Source organism: Anolis carolinensis, chromosome 1 (genome assembly GCF_035594765.1).
Source record: "Anolis carolinensis isolate JA03-04 chromosome 1, rAnoCar3.1.pri, whole genome shotgun sequence".
Classification (NCBI taxonomy): domain Eukaryota; kingdom Metazoa; phylum Chordata; class Lepidosauria; order Squamata; family Dactyloidae; genus Anolis; species Anolis carolinensis.
The window spans coordinates 122,437,611-122,455,216 of record NC_085841.1 but is presented as its reverse complement, the minus strand read 5'-3'; the positions used below and the strand labels follow the sequence as shown (position 1 = coordinate 122,455,216).

At 36.4% G+C, this 17,606-nt stretch overlaps 1 protein-coding gene across 5 annotated transcripts in view; it reads left to right on the top strand.

Annotated features, from left to right (window-relative positions):
- The window catches only part of kcnq5 (potassium voltage-gated channel subfamily Q member 5), a 425,255-nt gene that overhangs the window by 400,262 nt on the left and 7,387 nt on the right, over positions 1-17,606 (top strand). For 3 of the 5 annotated variants that reach the window (XM_016996619.2, XM_008118729.2, XM_062969057.1), the window contains 2 exons: positions 4,923-5,143; positions 8,578-8,686. In XM_016996619.2, the coding sequence (XP_016852108.1) occupies positions 4,923-5,143; positions 8,578-8,686 (330 nt within the window). Of the gene's footprint in view, positions 1-4,922; positions 5,144-8,577; positions 8,687-14,467; positions 17,597-17,606 lie in introns of those variants that run through there. The other 2 variants (XM_062969058.1, XM_062969059.1) reach the window with 2 other exon arrangements.

The following is a 17,606-nucleotide window of genomic DNA, read 5'->3' as shown; positions in this document are numbered from 1 at the left end:
AAATTCTGGGCCAATATTCAGAGTACCACATGAATTTGGTTAATGTGGGTCAAGGCTTTGCCCCACATTACCCTGAATCAGTACTGTGCATAGTTTGACCACCACGGAGCTGAATGGTCAGTGTAGATGTGCCCCAGGCATAGCAGAATATGTCAAAAACTTGAACAGAATTTTGAATGGAAAAGGAAAAGGGAACTGTGGCTTTTCAAAAGAGCCTTTACAAAGGTTGTCCAGCATAGTTCTGCTAGACACTCCTACTCTGAAGACCTGTTCATACCCTTAAAAGGCTGTTGTTTCATCTATAGCCACTGGCTTCTATGAAGTGGTGTTAAAGGAGGTTTCCTGATCCGAAACAGAACATAGCTATAAGTTTCATTTATTGATAACATCAAATCTAGCCACATGTAAACCAGACTTCAGGCACTAAACTAGATAATACATTGATGTCAGCAATGGACAACCACATGGAAGCCAAATTTCCATCTCTGATGCTGTCACAGGCTGAACCATCAACACCCCATACACCTAATTACCCTGTTTGTATTTTGTTTTCTCTTCAAAATGGCAAATGACTTCATGCCACCTTCTGTCATATTTTTAGGGACAACACAGAGGAAATAATGTATTTTAAAGGATTCTGATGGGGACCAGGAATGGTGTTTGCATATGTGCATGCATTTGGATGGGCCTGGGACTGTTGTTACTTCCAGAGCTGCAGAGCACACTTTCCTTACTCCAGATCAGTGGTTCTCATCCTGGGGTCCCCAGATGTTTTTGGCCTACAACTCCCAGAAATCCCAGCCAGTTTGCCAGCTGTTAGGATTTTTGGGAGTTGAAGGCCATAAACATCTGGGGACCCCAGGTTGAGAACCACTGCTCCAGATGTATGTGATTGTGTTTAAAGTATCTGCTTTTTCCTTTAAAAAACATTCATGGAGGTGTTGAATAAGGAGAAGATAATATCCGTATTACTCGAGTCTACTACGCTATCAAAGCTAATGCACACCCCTATTTTCAAAACCCTGAAAGCAAAAAAAAATTGTTGCTGAATGTAATGTGCAGCAGAAAAAGGTGCGCTCTTTATAATTTGACCCAAAAAGTGCACATTACAATAGCTATCTGCTTAAGATTCCTTCTTTAAAAAACAAAAGTGTTGGAGCACCAAAGCTTTCAGCAATGGAAAAGAAATGGGGTCCATCTATGCTGTAGAATGAATCCAATTTAACTGCCTTGGTTCAATGCTATGGAGTCATGAGGGCTGCCAAAGAATGCTAATGCCTCGCCAAACTACCAATCTCAGAATTGCATAGCATTGAGCCATAGCAATTAAATTAGAGGTAACATCCCCCAAATAGGAGCTCCAGGTGCTCCTGAAGTAGCTTCCCCTTTTGCTTTGGCTCAGCACTAAGATCACCATATTACGCGAATCTAATGTGCACTCTAATTTTGGAAAGGTAATTTAGCCAAAAATGGTGAGCATTAGATTCAAGTAAATATGGTACTCCTACTAGAATCCCCAGAACCCTGCCCCTGAAACTGCTATCAGTGGCGAAGACCATGTTACTCCTACACCAAATAGAGGAAGAATTTTGGTTTTCGCTACAGAAGGTTGATCATCTTTGCCATGGCCTTAATATTGATCCCACACCCATTAGATTTAGAAGAGAAATTGAAACACTTAGAAAACAATGAATTAGTTTTTCTTTTAATCTGGTTCAGACAATTTAGTACCAATCTACACGGCCATATAATGCAGTTTCATAATGCAGTTTAACTGTATTAAACTGTGTTATATGAATCTGCACTACAAAATTTACAAGAAGGAATAATAGAAAGAAAGAGACAATACGATATAGCTATGAAGTCTGCTTTTCCGTGCTTGACCATTATTCCTTCCGGTTTTCTCTAACAGGAGTTCCAAATTTCCCTGCAATCCGAAGCCTCACTTATATGCTGCTGTCTTTTTAACATGATTGCATCTATACACAGACTCCTGGTACCGATATTTTCCTTCACCCTTCCCTGCAATGGAATAAACAAACTATAATAATGTCCATTTGTACTTGTTCCATTTGCAGTGATGAGATGCATACTGATATTATACAACACTTCATTCTTTTAGTTTCAGCAGACCATGATTATAATAAGTTGCAATGAATTAATACAGAAGAATAGTAATGAAAAATCTTACTTCATGTATTGAATTTCATTTAGGAAAGAAATATTAATACTTGTTAATAGTTTGCTGTTTTTGTTTCTGAATAAAATAACCTTAGTATGGACATAACCATATTGTCATGCAAACATGCAAACCAATTATTAAGCCTATCAACAAAAACGTCATGCATGCATACTGTATGTATTGTAGTGTTGTAAGCTGCTTTGAGTACCCTTTGGGGAGAAAGGATATAAATCAAATCAATAATGCTTTCTAAGTTTTACAGAATCCCAAATTTTGGTGCATAGTGTTGAAACAACAGGTGAGGGCAATTAAATACAGTGTTTAGACATATGTAACTGAGGAATTACAGGGATTACTGGTTTCATTTGACCCCCATTACTTATTTGATCGGAACGGATGTAACTTTACAGCAGTCTCACCAATCAAAGTTTCATAACAGAATTTGGAGTTGTGTGTGTGTGTGTGTGTGTATCCACATACATATAAACGCGCACACGCGCGCACACACACACACACAGGAAAGCAAAAGAGCTATATTGAAAGAAGTGCTTCAGAAGTAGCAAATATTAAGGTTCCAGGGCCTATTTCATGCTTGTTTCAAGAAATGCCCACTTTCATGTGTTCAAAAAAGACCATGTTCATATTATTCTGATAAAGGAACTCTGGACTGTCTAATAAAAAGATACCTTTGTACCATGCTTCAGATATTTTATTTTATTACAGTTTGTAACATGATCTTAGAAGCTGTCCAGCATGTGCTTGTTTTGCTGTTATTCGGTACACTGCGTCTTGCCTGAGCTATGCTTGTTTATGGAATCAGATATACTAAGTTGCATGTATAATTATTTCATGATCTAGAAACTTCATAATCACAGTGTCTCATTATATCAGCTTTTTGTATAATCATGACAAGAAACATTTCTTTTTTAGATTGCAGCTGGTTAGTCCACTAAGAAGGGGAACAATGTTTTTAAAGCTAATCGTTACAGAATACATTTCCATTTAAGATATATTTCACTGTCACGCTGGCCTAAGATGCAAGGACCATGGCATAAGCAGAACAGGCAGGACCTCAACCTGATTAGCAGCTATAGCAACAGGCAGATAATCCTTGCCACACGTGCCTTAATGTCCCCAAAAGATTTGTTTCTACAGGAACTCTGTGTCCTCATTGTAAGGACATCAATAGGGCCAGGCTTCAGATGTTTCTCCACTTGAAGTGCAAATAACCTCTTTTTGCCTAAGCCCCTTTTTACGTGATTGCCCATTTAGAAAACCTTTATCAGTACTATGGGTGCATTTATCCTACAAATGCCAAAACAATCCCTTATATAGTTAGGGATCTCCCTTTGTGTCGCAATGATAGAACAGCGACTGTGGCAATGACCTTAAACACATTTGCTAGAGAGTACACAACATTTAATGCAAAGGGGCGTATTTCTAAGTAAATACGTTTACGTGTGCCATGTGCTGCTATTATTAATGTTCAAATAAATGTTTATTTATGAAGTGTTAACTTTAGAAAACATGAAAATGTGGACAAATATTAAGCACTTTGCAGTTTACCAGTCTAAATTATCTTTTAAGTACAAGTGAACAAGAGGAAACAATCTACAAACATGCGGCCTACATCTTTTTTGAGACCTGAAATCTCAATCTGTATGGTACAAGGCAGAAAAAATGTGTTATTTTTTCAGTCGCAGCTCATTACAAGGTTGTATACCTTGCGAGAAAATTGCCAGTGTAATGTCACATTCTCATGAACTGCTTATCCCAGTAATGATTCGTACTGTTAATTATTTCAATATTTGTTCATAGATGTGTGTGTGTGTGTGTGTGTGTGTGTGTGTGTGTGTGAGAGAGAGAGAGAGATCTGAATGAGTATTGTAAGCAACAAGGGATGTGAAATGTAATGTTTGCTAATACTGGTTGTGGAGTGTTGAAAAGTGTCATGTGTTGGCAACATGCATGAATAACACTATTAATCTTGCCTGCTTGTCTCTAACCAACAGCATGCAAAAATAAAAGCACTTGTAAAATATTATTCAAATACATATTGTTAAAAATTATACTGTTGTGTAATTTGAAAAAGAGGGATATTTATTTAGAATTTGAAAGCTGAAGCATTGTTAAGAGCTTGTTTAATAAGTTTTTCTGTTTAGTTTTCTATTTGTAATACAAGGTATAAACATTTTTTCCCAGTAGGTTAAACAAAATAAATATAGACTCGCTTTACCACTGAAAATGAATGATATTGTCTCAAAGTCAACTAGAGACAACATAAATCAGTTAGAAATGTACATAGCCCCATTGTCCCTTATGTGAAGCAGAATGCTTATATGGTTAATTTAGTGACAAGGTATATTACACCGCAGTTAAGTCTTGAAACCACTGCCAAGGAGAGGTGAGCCACATATTTCCTGGGAACCATCTGTAGCCTGGAGCATCACACACTCTCTCTCATTGGTCTTAGAGATCTCAGGTCTCAGTCCAGGAACCAGCAATCCAGTTAGAGATTCTGGCATTGGCATATTTCCCTACCCAGATTAGCTTCTCTGTTGGTTTCAATGGAAGGAGCTGGTCTACAAAGCTTTCTTTAAAACAGATAGGCAAGCCCTTTCTCACTTGTAGTGAGGGGGCATACTTCTCTATCAATTAGGATGATTGATACAAAAGTACAGTGTATTGATGTATTGGAATGAATGAAGTATGAAGTAAAATGCATCTTCTGCTTTCACAGTCAGAAGCTGAGCTTTAAAGAACGGGTACGGATGGCTAGCCCAAGAGGACAGAGTATCAAGAACAGACAGCCTTCTGCCTGCGACAGGAGATCGCCAAGTACAGATATTACTGCAGAGGGCAGTCCAACAAAAGTGCAAAAGAGCTGGAGTTTCAATGACCGCACACGATTCCGACCTTCTCTACGTTTGAAGAGTTCACAGCCCAAGCCAGTGCCAGATAGTAAGATTTTTAAAATATTAAATATCTAATTTGTTGTGGTTGGCATCTGGTTTACAATTAGGGTTAAGAAAGAAAGGCTTTCACAAGTGTGAAGCCAAATATACAAGTGAGAAACACTATGCTATAATTACAATATTTCTGCTGAAAAAAGGCTGCTCCTGATACTGCTTTTAAAGACAAGAGGGTGTATACCTCTGCCTTCATTCATATACCTTGAGAAATTATATGGACTCTTTCCTTAGATTCAATCAAATTCATAATTAAAGGAAAGGCTCAAAACCTCACTCCATTTCAATTCATGAGCAAAAAAATATGTATGTGGAACAGAGGGGTGATATTTCTGGTGATAATCCACTGTATACCCTATAGATCAAGAAGGCTATCATCATCCAAAGACTGAGAGCAAAAAACTTCTGCTTGGATTAGCAATCTTTTAGAGAGTGACCTGAGCCATTGGAAGAATTACTGCCAGAGACACTTGACCTAACCGAAAAATTACCTCCATCCTTTAGTTTTCTGATGAATTGAGAGCAGCTTTACAGTTAAGATTATGATAACAGCAAGAGGAAAAGACTCCTCCAGTTAGCACATGCAAGCATAGTTTAAATGTTTGCTCTATGGCAATCAGAGATTACCATCAATGTGTCCATGCAACATACCAGAAATCTGCCTCACAAGAATCTTCAGATTCTTTTTGAATAACAGTTGATGAAGTAGCATTGCACTTTGGGGGAAAATCATTTATATTATCCATGAGTTAGAACTGCCACCACAGATCAATGGGAAAAGTAGCTCTCCATCATTTAATCATTTTGTGTTGAATATTGTGCAGAGAGGTAACATATTCATCTTCAGATCATTTTGTATTGAAACCTGTGACCCCAAGACGTAAGATATCTGCTTTTGTGAGGTGACAAAGTCACTTTTGTACTCAAGAAGATAAATGTGTGGCTTATACTGAAGAAATATAGAGCTCATGGGTTTTAAATAAATATTTCAGGGATGGGAGTGACTTGTCAGTTCCAGATAATCTTGCAAGCATCTGTTTATTGTATCTATTTCAATCAGGATTCTAGACAAATTTTAGAACAGAATGAGATTTAGAATTTCGGTAACTTGGTTAATTTCCATGAAATGGGTGGGAATGTAATCCTTATGTTCATGCTTGGATCACAATATTCTTCTGTTTTGCATGTGTAATGTAAGGTTAGAAATTACAGTGTTAATTGTTTTTCAGTAATGTCTGGATGACCAATCACAGAAACTGCACCAATTGTATGGCCTTTGATTTACAGGGTTTTCCTGGATTCAGTTTTTAAAATCAACGTGAAGTTACTAGATGAAGCTATCCAGTTTTGGATTGCACTACCTGGAGGATAGGGCAATATAGTAATCTCTCCATGCATCAGGTAGCTTCCCCATCAATAAGGTAGCTATCCAAGTTGCTGAACCCTATCTCCAAAATAGGTTTAAAGGTTTTGTATAGCTTCTTGAAAATTCAGTCTAAAACCAGATTCACTGCCTACTGATATGAAAGCCATTAGCAACCACTAGTGATATAGATTTAAGCTGAAAGGGGCTACATCTATCTCTGGCAATGGGAAATGTGTCCCACAGTAATAATGGGCTTCTTTGGAAACAAACCTTGCCAAATACTCATTTAGCACCATGATGTACCTTTTCTCTTGTAAACAGATGAGACTGGACTTTACTTTGGACACTCTTTCAGTGTGTCAGCGGAACTGAGATATAAGTGAGATTTTTAGATCATAATAATAATAATAACTTTATTTATATACCGCCCTATCTCTCGGATGGGACTCAGGGCGGTTTCCAATCATAAAAACAACACAAACATTACATAACAACATAGTAACGCATTATCAAGCAAAGTAAAATAATACAATTATAGCAATAAATAACACTTACATGACCTGATCAAGGGGATGGGAACCATAAACCCAATATATTAAAATGTATCATTTTAGGCTAGAGAAATCTTGTGCAACATTTTCAGGCCCAGAAATTGGCGGTATTTCAATGTAATTACTCAGAAACCTGCCAACACCACCTGGTCTTCAGTTCCTTATGGAAATTGGATAATGTAGGGGATTGCCTGATCTCTTTTGGCAGTGCATTCCAGAGCCGGGAGGCCACTGCCAAGAAGGCTCGTTCCCTCGTCCCCACCAGCCACACTTGAGACGGTAGTGGGAGTGTGAGAAGAGCCTCCCCGGATGATCTCAAGGTCCGCACTGGCTCATAGGAGGAGATGCGATGACAGAGATAGGTAGGGCCCGAGCCGTATAGGGCTTTATAGGTCAAAACCTGCACCTTGAATTGAGCAATGCACCTTTAATAGCAGAATTTAGCAGCTCTCAATAAACATCAAATAGGATGATTAAAATGTATCTGTTCTTTTGAATAGATAGATATCTCAGTTATTAACTCTGAAAGAAGTGAAGAGAGAAACAGAATAGCCATGTTTGTAGCTCCATTCTCTCCAAAGCCAGGCTGTGGCACAGGCTGGTTAGCAGCCAGCTGCAACAAATCACTGACCAAGAGGTCATGAGTTCAAGGCCTACCCATGCCTGCGTCTGTCTCTGTTCTATGTTATGGCATTGAATGTTTGCCTTATATGTGCAATGTGATCCACTCTGAGTCCCTTTTGGGGTGAGAAGGACAGAATATAAATACTGTAAATAAATGAATGAATAAATAAATAAATAAAGCTATCAAGTAAAATGCTGCAGAATATCAGTGCATGCAATTGTTTAACCAGTCCAAACACAGTCAAAGCTGAAATAACTTGTATGGAATCATAAAATTACAGTTAAAAGAGACCACAAGGGCCATCCACTCCAACCCCATGCTGCAGGAACGCATAATCAAAGCGCTTCCAACAGAGAGCCATCTAGCCATGAAAACCTCAAGAGGAGAATCAGCCACAACCCAAGGCAGCATATTGTGCTGTTGAACAGCTCTTGTCATCAGGGAGTTTTTCCTAATGTTTAGGTGGAATCTTCTGTGGTTTGAATCCAATGCTTCGTGTTGTAGTCTTTGTATAAACAGAAAAGAAACTTGTTCCTTATGCAAATGTATTAGGTAAGATCAGAAATAGACAAAATGCAATCTTTTAGATGATGCTAGATTGCCAGTCCCTGCATTCTTTGCCATTTGCTTCATTCCTGGGCATCAGAACTTGAGTTGCAGTCCAGCAACATCTGGAGGGCTACATTTAGCACATCCATACCCTAAATCCAGAAAGACAATGTTTGGTACAACCATGTATTGAAGTGTTTTATTTTTGTTTAAAAGTGTCCTTTAATCTCCGTTTAATTGTATTGATCAATCAATGCTATTAATCTTACGATGGAAATTTGCATTTTATATAGATACTGTATACTTATTATTTATGTGGAATTTCTTTGTTGCAGCTGAAGCTAGTCTTGGTACCGAGGATGTATATGATGAGAGAGGATGTCAGTGTGATGTATCAGTGGAAGATCTGACTCCACCACTCAAAACGGTAATCCGAGCTATCAGGTGAGTTGAAAATGTTTTAACAAGAAAAAAACTATCAAACCTCTGGTACACTGATGGAGAGGAATTACTTGGACCGAGTTTGAGCCCAGCTGCTTTCAAGGAAATACTAGTCTTTTGGTAGCTGAAATGAAGAACAGTAAAAAAAAAAACAGAAAAACAAATGCTTGTAATATTACATCTAATGTGTATATGTTTATATACAAATAATGATAGACTTGGCCCCACTCACCAACGGAAGTACTATTTGTAAAGATTATGATTTAGGCATTGAATTTTGCCAATTGTTGTAAGCTGCCCTGAGTCCCTTTGGGTGAGAAGGGCAGGGTATAAATGCTGGAAATAAATAAACCAGTGGTTCTTAACCTGTGGGTCCCCAGGTGTTTTGGCCTTCAACTTGCAGAAATCCCAGCCAGTTTATCAGCCGTTAGGATTTCTGGAAGTTGAAGGCCAAAACATCTGGGGATCCACAGGTTGAAAACAACTGATTTAGACTATATGTATTCCAGTATAACTCAAAACTTGAATTCCAAGGCATGGGTGATTTAAGGTTTTGAAGGCTTCTTGCTCACACATCATCATGATAACAGCCTTATCACAAAGAAAGGCAACCACTATAGCACAGAGAGGCAGGAATATGGGAGTCTTATGTTTGTTTGAATTAGCTTTGAATTTGATTCCTGGATAAAATAAAACTGTGAAGAAATCATTCTTACACACAGACTGAAATATTCCAGCTTTTTAACGAATAAAACCATATTTGAGATGCATGTCCTGTTCCTTTGGTAAACTCCATTTTTAGAATTTTTGTACTTTAGCCATTTAGTAACCCTTTTGAAGTGGTAATATAAATGTATGTTTGTACATAATTATATTCTTGTTTCCTAATCAACTTCTGAAGAAGGAAAATATCTTTTTTGAAAAGCTTCAGACTCTAGTAGAAATAAGTAGCACTGGAAAAATGTATTGTTTCTTGATCTTGTGCCACATGAAGTGCCTTTGCTCTTTTTTCCAATATTGAAAAAAGCTAACTGTGGGTTATGAGACTGATTTATTTCAACAAATTATAGCTAACCACAGTTTAGGATATGGGTATAACACCAAAGCGTGTTAATCTAAAACAGACTTAGGAGAAACCAATCTTTTTGAACCAGCCAATTGGAGCAGAAGTTACCTGTGAATGCAGCCAGTGATGTCTTGGATGCATGAAAGTCAGACGGATTCTCAATATGCTAACGCAAATAAAATGCCCTATACACTCATGTATAAATCTAGAAAATTTAATTTTAAAAATCAAACCGGAAATCCTGGGTCAACTTCTCAACGGGTCACTGTGAGTAGTTACTAATGTTTAATTAACAAAAGAATAGAATAATGAAAGATGAGAGCTTAGTCCACCCTGGGAGAACCCAGTGACGTTAGCTTTAAATCCTAGTGACATCAGAATTCATATTTCTGATGTATTACAAATTTAGGTTTTGAATTTGCATCTGTCAGTCATATCCAGCTAAAAACCACATGTCAGACCATTTCAAATTTGACAGACATCTTCTTTGGCATAATAAATGAATCCCTTTAAAATATTTTGCTGCAGATCACCAAGACTTAACTCAAGATGTAAAACCCCAAAGTGCATCAAGTATTTATTTAAAGTTGCTCATTAAAGTTCTACAAATTTTGAGAGGAAGAAAAAATAGATAAATACACACAATCCTATTATATTTTAGTTGAATTATTCCATACAAATAATACTTGAACACCAAATCATGGCCTGTTTTTAAGATTAACAAGAGTAGAGAATGAACATCCACACGTATGTTATTTTGAAAGGAATCGGTGCTTTCATAGTCCTCTTTAATAGTTCCAAACATCTGTTTATGAGCCCAGTAATTTGGAAACACAATCCATGAGCTTTTCTACAAGCTTGCCTTCCTCTTCTGCTGTGTGCTCCTCCAGTTCATACAAATTAACTAAAATTGGAGTTTACACATTAGTTGAAAATCCTTAAATGCCATAACTCAGAGAACTCTTCCATTGGTAGAACCAGGAAGATTTGTGAAGTCTGGAACTGTTTCATAGTTTCAATTCAATAGTTTAAGGATACCATAATTTCAACTCTTTTGTAATTGCTTCTATCTTTCTGTAACTTTTTTTCCTTGAAAATTTAAATTGAGCATATTTAAATAGCTAAAGACATGCGAGATATATGCTAATTTTACTAATGGTAAACAAATCTGTCAAATGATCTCTGAGGTGAAATTGTTGCTCCATGAGGTATAATCTTATCTCATATTTCAATTCTCCAAAAACAAGTCAAAACTTTACCTTGTTTCATAGCTAATGAACCTCATGGAATAGCAAAGGTATTCACTCTCCTTGTTTTTGCAAAGTTTCTCAAAAGTTTAGAATTTGATTATTTGCATTTTGTAACTGATTCTTTTAAGGCCCATTTTAGTTTTTCTGAAATCTTCTTAACAACTAAAGTGACTCTATGTATGCAGCAATGGTACCAAGTCAAGACAACAGTGTGATTTGTACTAGAAGTCCAGTGAGCTTTCCAGAAATTGCTTATGTTGCGATGCATCCTGAGGCTCAGCCAAAATGTACTGTTATGGAATTCATCATGGTGACATCAAAAAGTCACTTTACCCAACAATAACCAAATACTTTTAATCACAGAATTTGCAAAAGAAACACAATCATATGTGAAAATGGTGGGAGGTGTGGATTTGCGTCGAGCACTACACTTGGATCCCCACCATTTCCCATATCCTCAGTCTCTTTCTAGCCTTGCATCTCATCTAAGACATAGGTATTGAATGAATGAAATGTAAGTGGAGGTGTGGATATTCAAGGTAGCTCACGTATGTGCAGATATTGCAACCCCCCACCACCCAATCCAAAATACTTTTGGTCCCAATTTTTTGGATAAGGGATACGCAATCTGTTGCATGACAAAAAATGCTTATAGCCTTCTAAGATGTGTGAGATTTGATGAAAGCAGAATTGGTATTTCCCTGTACTGTATTAGGATCTTCCTCTATTGATATCATCCTACAATGGCTTGCATTTCGGATGAAAAGTACCTATAACATATTTGATAGTATGCTTGCTATAGCCATTTAGTGTCAAAAAATTTTAAATACCCAGAAAAGAGATGGTATCTGCCATGGAATCCCCTACATACCTTCCAAAAGCAAGATCCACTGAATTCAATGGAATTTATTTCCAAACAAAGCTGCTAAGCAAGACTTCTGATTAGACATGCATAGTATTATACTTTGAAATAGATTTTCCTCCTGCAGTGTATCAATTCAGAGTACGCTTTTTTAGTCAGAGAAGGCAGCAGCAACTGCTTCTTTGATTTAAAAGGAAATCACATTTATTAAAACACACTGCTTTTTATACAATGTTCTGAGTTAAATGCAAGTATAGGATGGAGATGACAGGATTTATGAAAAATGACCATACTTTGCCCCCTTGTGGAAAGGTTAGGAAAAATAATTTAATTTTCAAAACTACCAGTAGCAGTCTTGGAATCCAGAATAATATGCCATAGATAAAAATATTTTTGTTACAACATCTGTCACCTCAGTAACTTGAGTACATAAAGAGATTTATTTATGAAACAACTGTCTGCATGCATATAAAATTAGTTTATGTGGTGTGCAATTATAATCCAGATATAATTGTAATATCCAGTTATAATTGATACTATAATATAACTACTATTACCAAATCTTTCTGTAATTATGACAAAAACTGTACCTAACATACTCCAAAACTTCTCATTAATATGTTGAATAAGAAAAACTACATAATTGTAAAGAAGTCTGAATTACTTTTAAGTGTAATATCTTCCTTTTAACTCAGACTCCGTCTACACTGCCATATAATGCAGCTTGAAATTGCATTATATAATTGGTGTAGACAATAATAATAATAAAATCCTCTGTTTATAACCCACCCTATCTCCCTAAGGGCAGCTTCCAGCAAAAGAGACAAAATGGCAAACATTCAATGCCAAAAACAAATAGCAAATCAAAACAGTGAATAAAACAATCTTAATATAAAATTATAAAACAACCAAAAAATAATAAAACTGTATACCTAAATAGACATGACAAAATCAAAATCCAATGATCACAGGGACAGAAAGTGAGGTGAAATTTTCTGAACAGACAGCAAAACAAACAGCACAGGGGCATTAGCCCTTCCAAAGTATGTAAAATATATATATATATATATATATATACACACACACACACACACACACACTAGCTGTGCCCGGCCACGTGTTGCTGTGGCGAAGTCTGGTGGTCTGGGAAATAAAGTATTGAGGAATTGGTGGTAGTTAAGGTCAAGGGTCAAGGTTTTCCCCTGACATGAAGTCCAGTTGTGTCCGACTGCACACTGAAGTGGATTATCTGGCAGTGTGGAGTCAAGATAATCCAGTTCAAAGCAGATAATATAAGATTATAAATGGGTTATATAGCTGTGTGGAAGGGCCTTGAGCCTACACTGCCATATAATCCAGTGCAAATTAGATAATCTGTGGAAGAGGCCTAAGTGAGGCGTAAATCTGCCTGTCCCCTTGCCTGAGTTGGTTGCTAGGAGACCAAGTGGGCGGAGCTTAGCCTTCTAACTGGCAACAATTATTCCTTTTCCTCTAATTAGGACTTTATTTTTCTTTTTGTTGTATCAACCTTGAGGCGTGGATGAGGGGTTGTGTTGTCAAATTTCGAGGTTGGGGGGCCTGTAGTTTTGTTGTTTTGTGGGTCGCCGTGATGCCATCACTCTTTTATATATATATAGATATACACACACACACACACACACACACACACATATACACAAAGACTGGAATTACAGCTTTAAAATGTACATGTTCCGGCTTACATACAAATTTAACTTAAGAACAAACTTACAGAATTTATCTTGTTCGTAACTTTGGGACTGCCTGTATTGGATTATCACACACACCCAAAATAATGTAAATTAACATTTTTATGTAATTCCACTTGAAATACTATTGAACAATGTCAAAACCGCCTTCCGCCTGAAAATCTATGGCCTCACTGTGAAAGACCAGGTGGATCCAGAATAAGTCTTCATAGCCACTTACGGATCCACGGCCAAGACTGCTTTTGGAAGACAATCACATTCAGCCACAAGTGATCACCTATGATGATGACTATTGAACAATACTAATATCAAAAATGTAACTTTTTAATAGCCCACTGAGAGCAAATAGACAGAATCTTATTAAATTATAACTGGAAATGTACTTTAAACATAATATATGGTAATAACATTATGAGCCAACAGCATGATTGATCCTCATTGAGTCTTCAGAAAACAAGACAACATATTTCATGACCATTTTCTTCTCTTTGATGCATTTCATAACTGAATTGATTTATAGCATACCCTTCCAAGTTGTTAGAGTATAACAATTTTTATTTGACTGACTGGGTACTGCAATTACATTTTAAGATTAGCTCAGAGAGATTGCATTATAGAATTGGGCTTTAAATCAGCAACCACTAAAAGCAACTAGTTGAAGGAGTTGCTGGTGTAAACAAATAACATTGGTGGGACTTCCAATTCGGCTGCGGATGAGAAAGGTCCTGTCCTCACAGTTCTCTAAGATGAGGAAGCAAAACACAGTGGTCACTGCACAGCAACCTGCTAAACAGCAGGAAATCATCCTTCAGTATAGGGGAGTCATAGTGCACCAGCTTGAGCTTGAGAACAAAGTTTCAATCTAAGTTTCAATTACAGGGGAAAAAAACTAAACAGACAACAAGAAACAACACAAGGAAGTTCATTGAGGTAGGAGATTTAATTATGTTCAACTTTCCTTCAAATGATAACTCTACTGGCAAGATAACAACAACTGGAACATATAACTGACCCAGAGGAGGAGGAGGAGCAGGAAGAGGAATCTCTCTACTTTACATGTTTTGAGTTTATTTTGAAAATATAATTCTATTAAAGAGATGTTGAATTGTTTAACTTTTCAGTGTGTTTTTCTCTTTTTTGGTAAGCAATATTATCTATATATTTTAAAAGTCAAAGTATGTATGTACATACATATGTATCTATTCTGTTTGTATGTATTTTCCAAGAGAGCCCCGCTTTCAGAGAGCATTATAAGTCCTACCAACAACTGATCTGGACTAAACTTGGCACAGAGACTGCCCCCACCCCAATGACCAACAGGGGAACTAACCTCAAAATTTAGGGAATTATAGTTCACCTACATTCAGAGAGCACTATGAACCCAAGAAACGATACATCTGGGCCAAACTTGGCACACAGACACAGAATGGCCAACTCCAAATACTGGTGGGGTTTGGGGCGAATTGCTATTGAATTTTAGGAATTGTAGTTCACCTATATCCAGAAAGCACTGTAAATCCTAACGATGATAGATCTGAAACAAACATAGCACACAAACCCAACATGGCCAACTTTAAATACTAGTGGGGTTTGGAGAAAATTAACCATGGATGCTGGCAGTTATAGTTCACCAGCATCCAAAAAGCACTGTGTACCCAATTAATGAAGGATCTGGACCACACTTGGCACACATACCCAACATAGCCAAATTTGAATACGGGTGTGTTTCGAATAATGACAGATGATGATGGAAGTTGTAGTTTACCCACCGTCTTATACATTTTCTAATGGGTTCATTCTTAAAATCCAAAACTCAATTATGAATACTTCTTATCCTTACAAAAGACCTAATCCCTCAGAGCTAAATCTTAAAATGTAATTGCAGCAACCAGTCATTCAAATAAAAATTGTTACTGACGTTCTTAAATCCATCTTTTGACTAGTATGATAAACTTGATTTGTACAATTTGTTTTTAACTACAATCTATTGTTGTGTTTTATTGTAAATTCTTTTAAATTGATGTGTTCTATGTTAAATTCTGTTTGTTGTAATTTTGTTACTTGGTGTTTTATTGATTTTGTTGTATATTTTATGTGTTTACTTTGTACTGTGTTGCCTTGTAAGTGGCCACGAGTCCTTTTGAGGAGATGGGGAGGAATATAAATAAAGTTGTGGTTGCTGTTATTATTATTATTATTATTATTATTATTATTAACCCAGGCATTGCTGGGTACCTTAAGCTATAGCAATGTTATAAAGAGGAGAAAAAGTTAAAGAAATATTCTTGCCACACGATTAGTAGGTTTCGACTACCATCATATATTAAGATAATCAATATATTATATGGAGCCAAGAGAAAAATCTACTTTATAACATAAAATAAAGTGCGTATTTTGGAAGTATATAATTATACAAGGAGTTTTCATTTTCAAAAGAACTAAGCAGACAGACAGCTGAGAGTCCTGCACTGTTTTGACTACATCCAATCTCAAGGTCACACCTGAATCAACAAAGTGCCATACATGACTACAAAGAGAAAAGCTGACAGTGATACCAAACCATTTAATATTTAAGACTATATCAATATTTCATTCATAATGTATATATACAAATTGAAATAAACACAACATAAAAGACATAACACTGAAGATATAAGAAACTGAAATACAGAGCTATAAGGAAGGAAAGTGAAGATAACTACAACTAAACAGCTGTGCCATTTTGAACGACTAAGTAATTGCTGAACATAGACATCTATTTAAATAAGAAAAAAGAACATCAGCTGAAATACCAGCTAAAATGGGAGATTTAAATCAGAAAATTCTGCCATAGATCCCAGCAGTGAGAGATCAGTTCATCCAGATCTTGGTAGAAATTTATGAAGCAATAACAGAACTGAAAGAAGTGAGACAATCACTTACTCAGATGAGTATTGATACAAAGACAATGGTTCCTCAAATACAAGAACCAGTGGGAAGAACAACAATATTAGAAGAAAATGTTGGAGAAAAAGACAAAAGAGAACATTTAATGGACTCATTTACACCAATGGAAGCAAGAGAAGGAAAGTTAAGCTTGGGATTTGGTGGCATAAAGGAAGGAACTGATGAAGATCACTGCAACGGAAGGGGTGGAAGGGGGGGAATAGTATAATGGGGAACAATTGTTGTAGGTAATGTGTAGATTTTGGGAGGGGTGGGAGGGAAACAATCATACCAATGTATTGTATTTGATCTTGATTTAAAATGTAATTTCTGTAATATGATTTTCAAAATAACTTCTAAGGTTGAAAAAAAAAACCAAATAACATACATAATGTAACAGATTAATAACCCACAAACTAAATGTACCAATAAAATCTTTTAAAATGATTAATTCAGCAACTTTATAATGAACATGCAAATTATAAGTGCAAACGATGTGGTGATAATATATGCATATTCTGAATCAGGTCTGCCTTAATTACATTCAAAGAGAAGGCTGTAGTTACTATCTACCATCTCCTCCACTTAAGCTCTTTCCACGTTAATTTTTTGTCTTAGGTTGAACTCACAGAAAATGCTTATCCCCATAAAACCCACTGATGCTTTAAATCACACCTATTACCCCTGTGCAGGCATAACTATAACACTGACACATCCAGATCCACAGGTATTACAGGTATTGTAGTTTCATTGTTAGTATTACACTGTATTTTGGAAATCTGATTAAAATTTGGAATTTTATCATTTGCTGACATCATTTAAAACAAAATCCAGCTTTTACATTTTTATAACAACACACACTTCTTTTCACGACCTATCTCAACCAAAGGCACTGATGTTCTTCAAGCAGTTGGTTCAGAAAGCATTTTAATATAGCTAATTTCCAGCAGAATTCTCAGCAGCTGAAAAGAAAACAGAATTCTCATCATTACTGCAATTTAGGGTTATTGATTATTCATATTTTGATAGTGATTCTATTGTGGATTCTATTGTGGATTTGTTTACATATAAAGTAACAGATTTTTTTTTATAG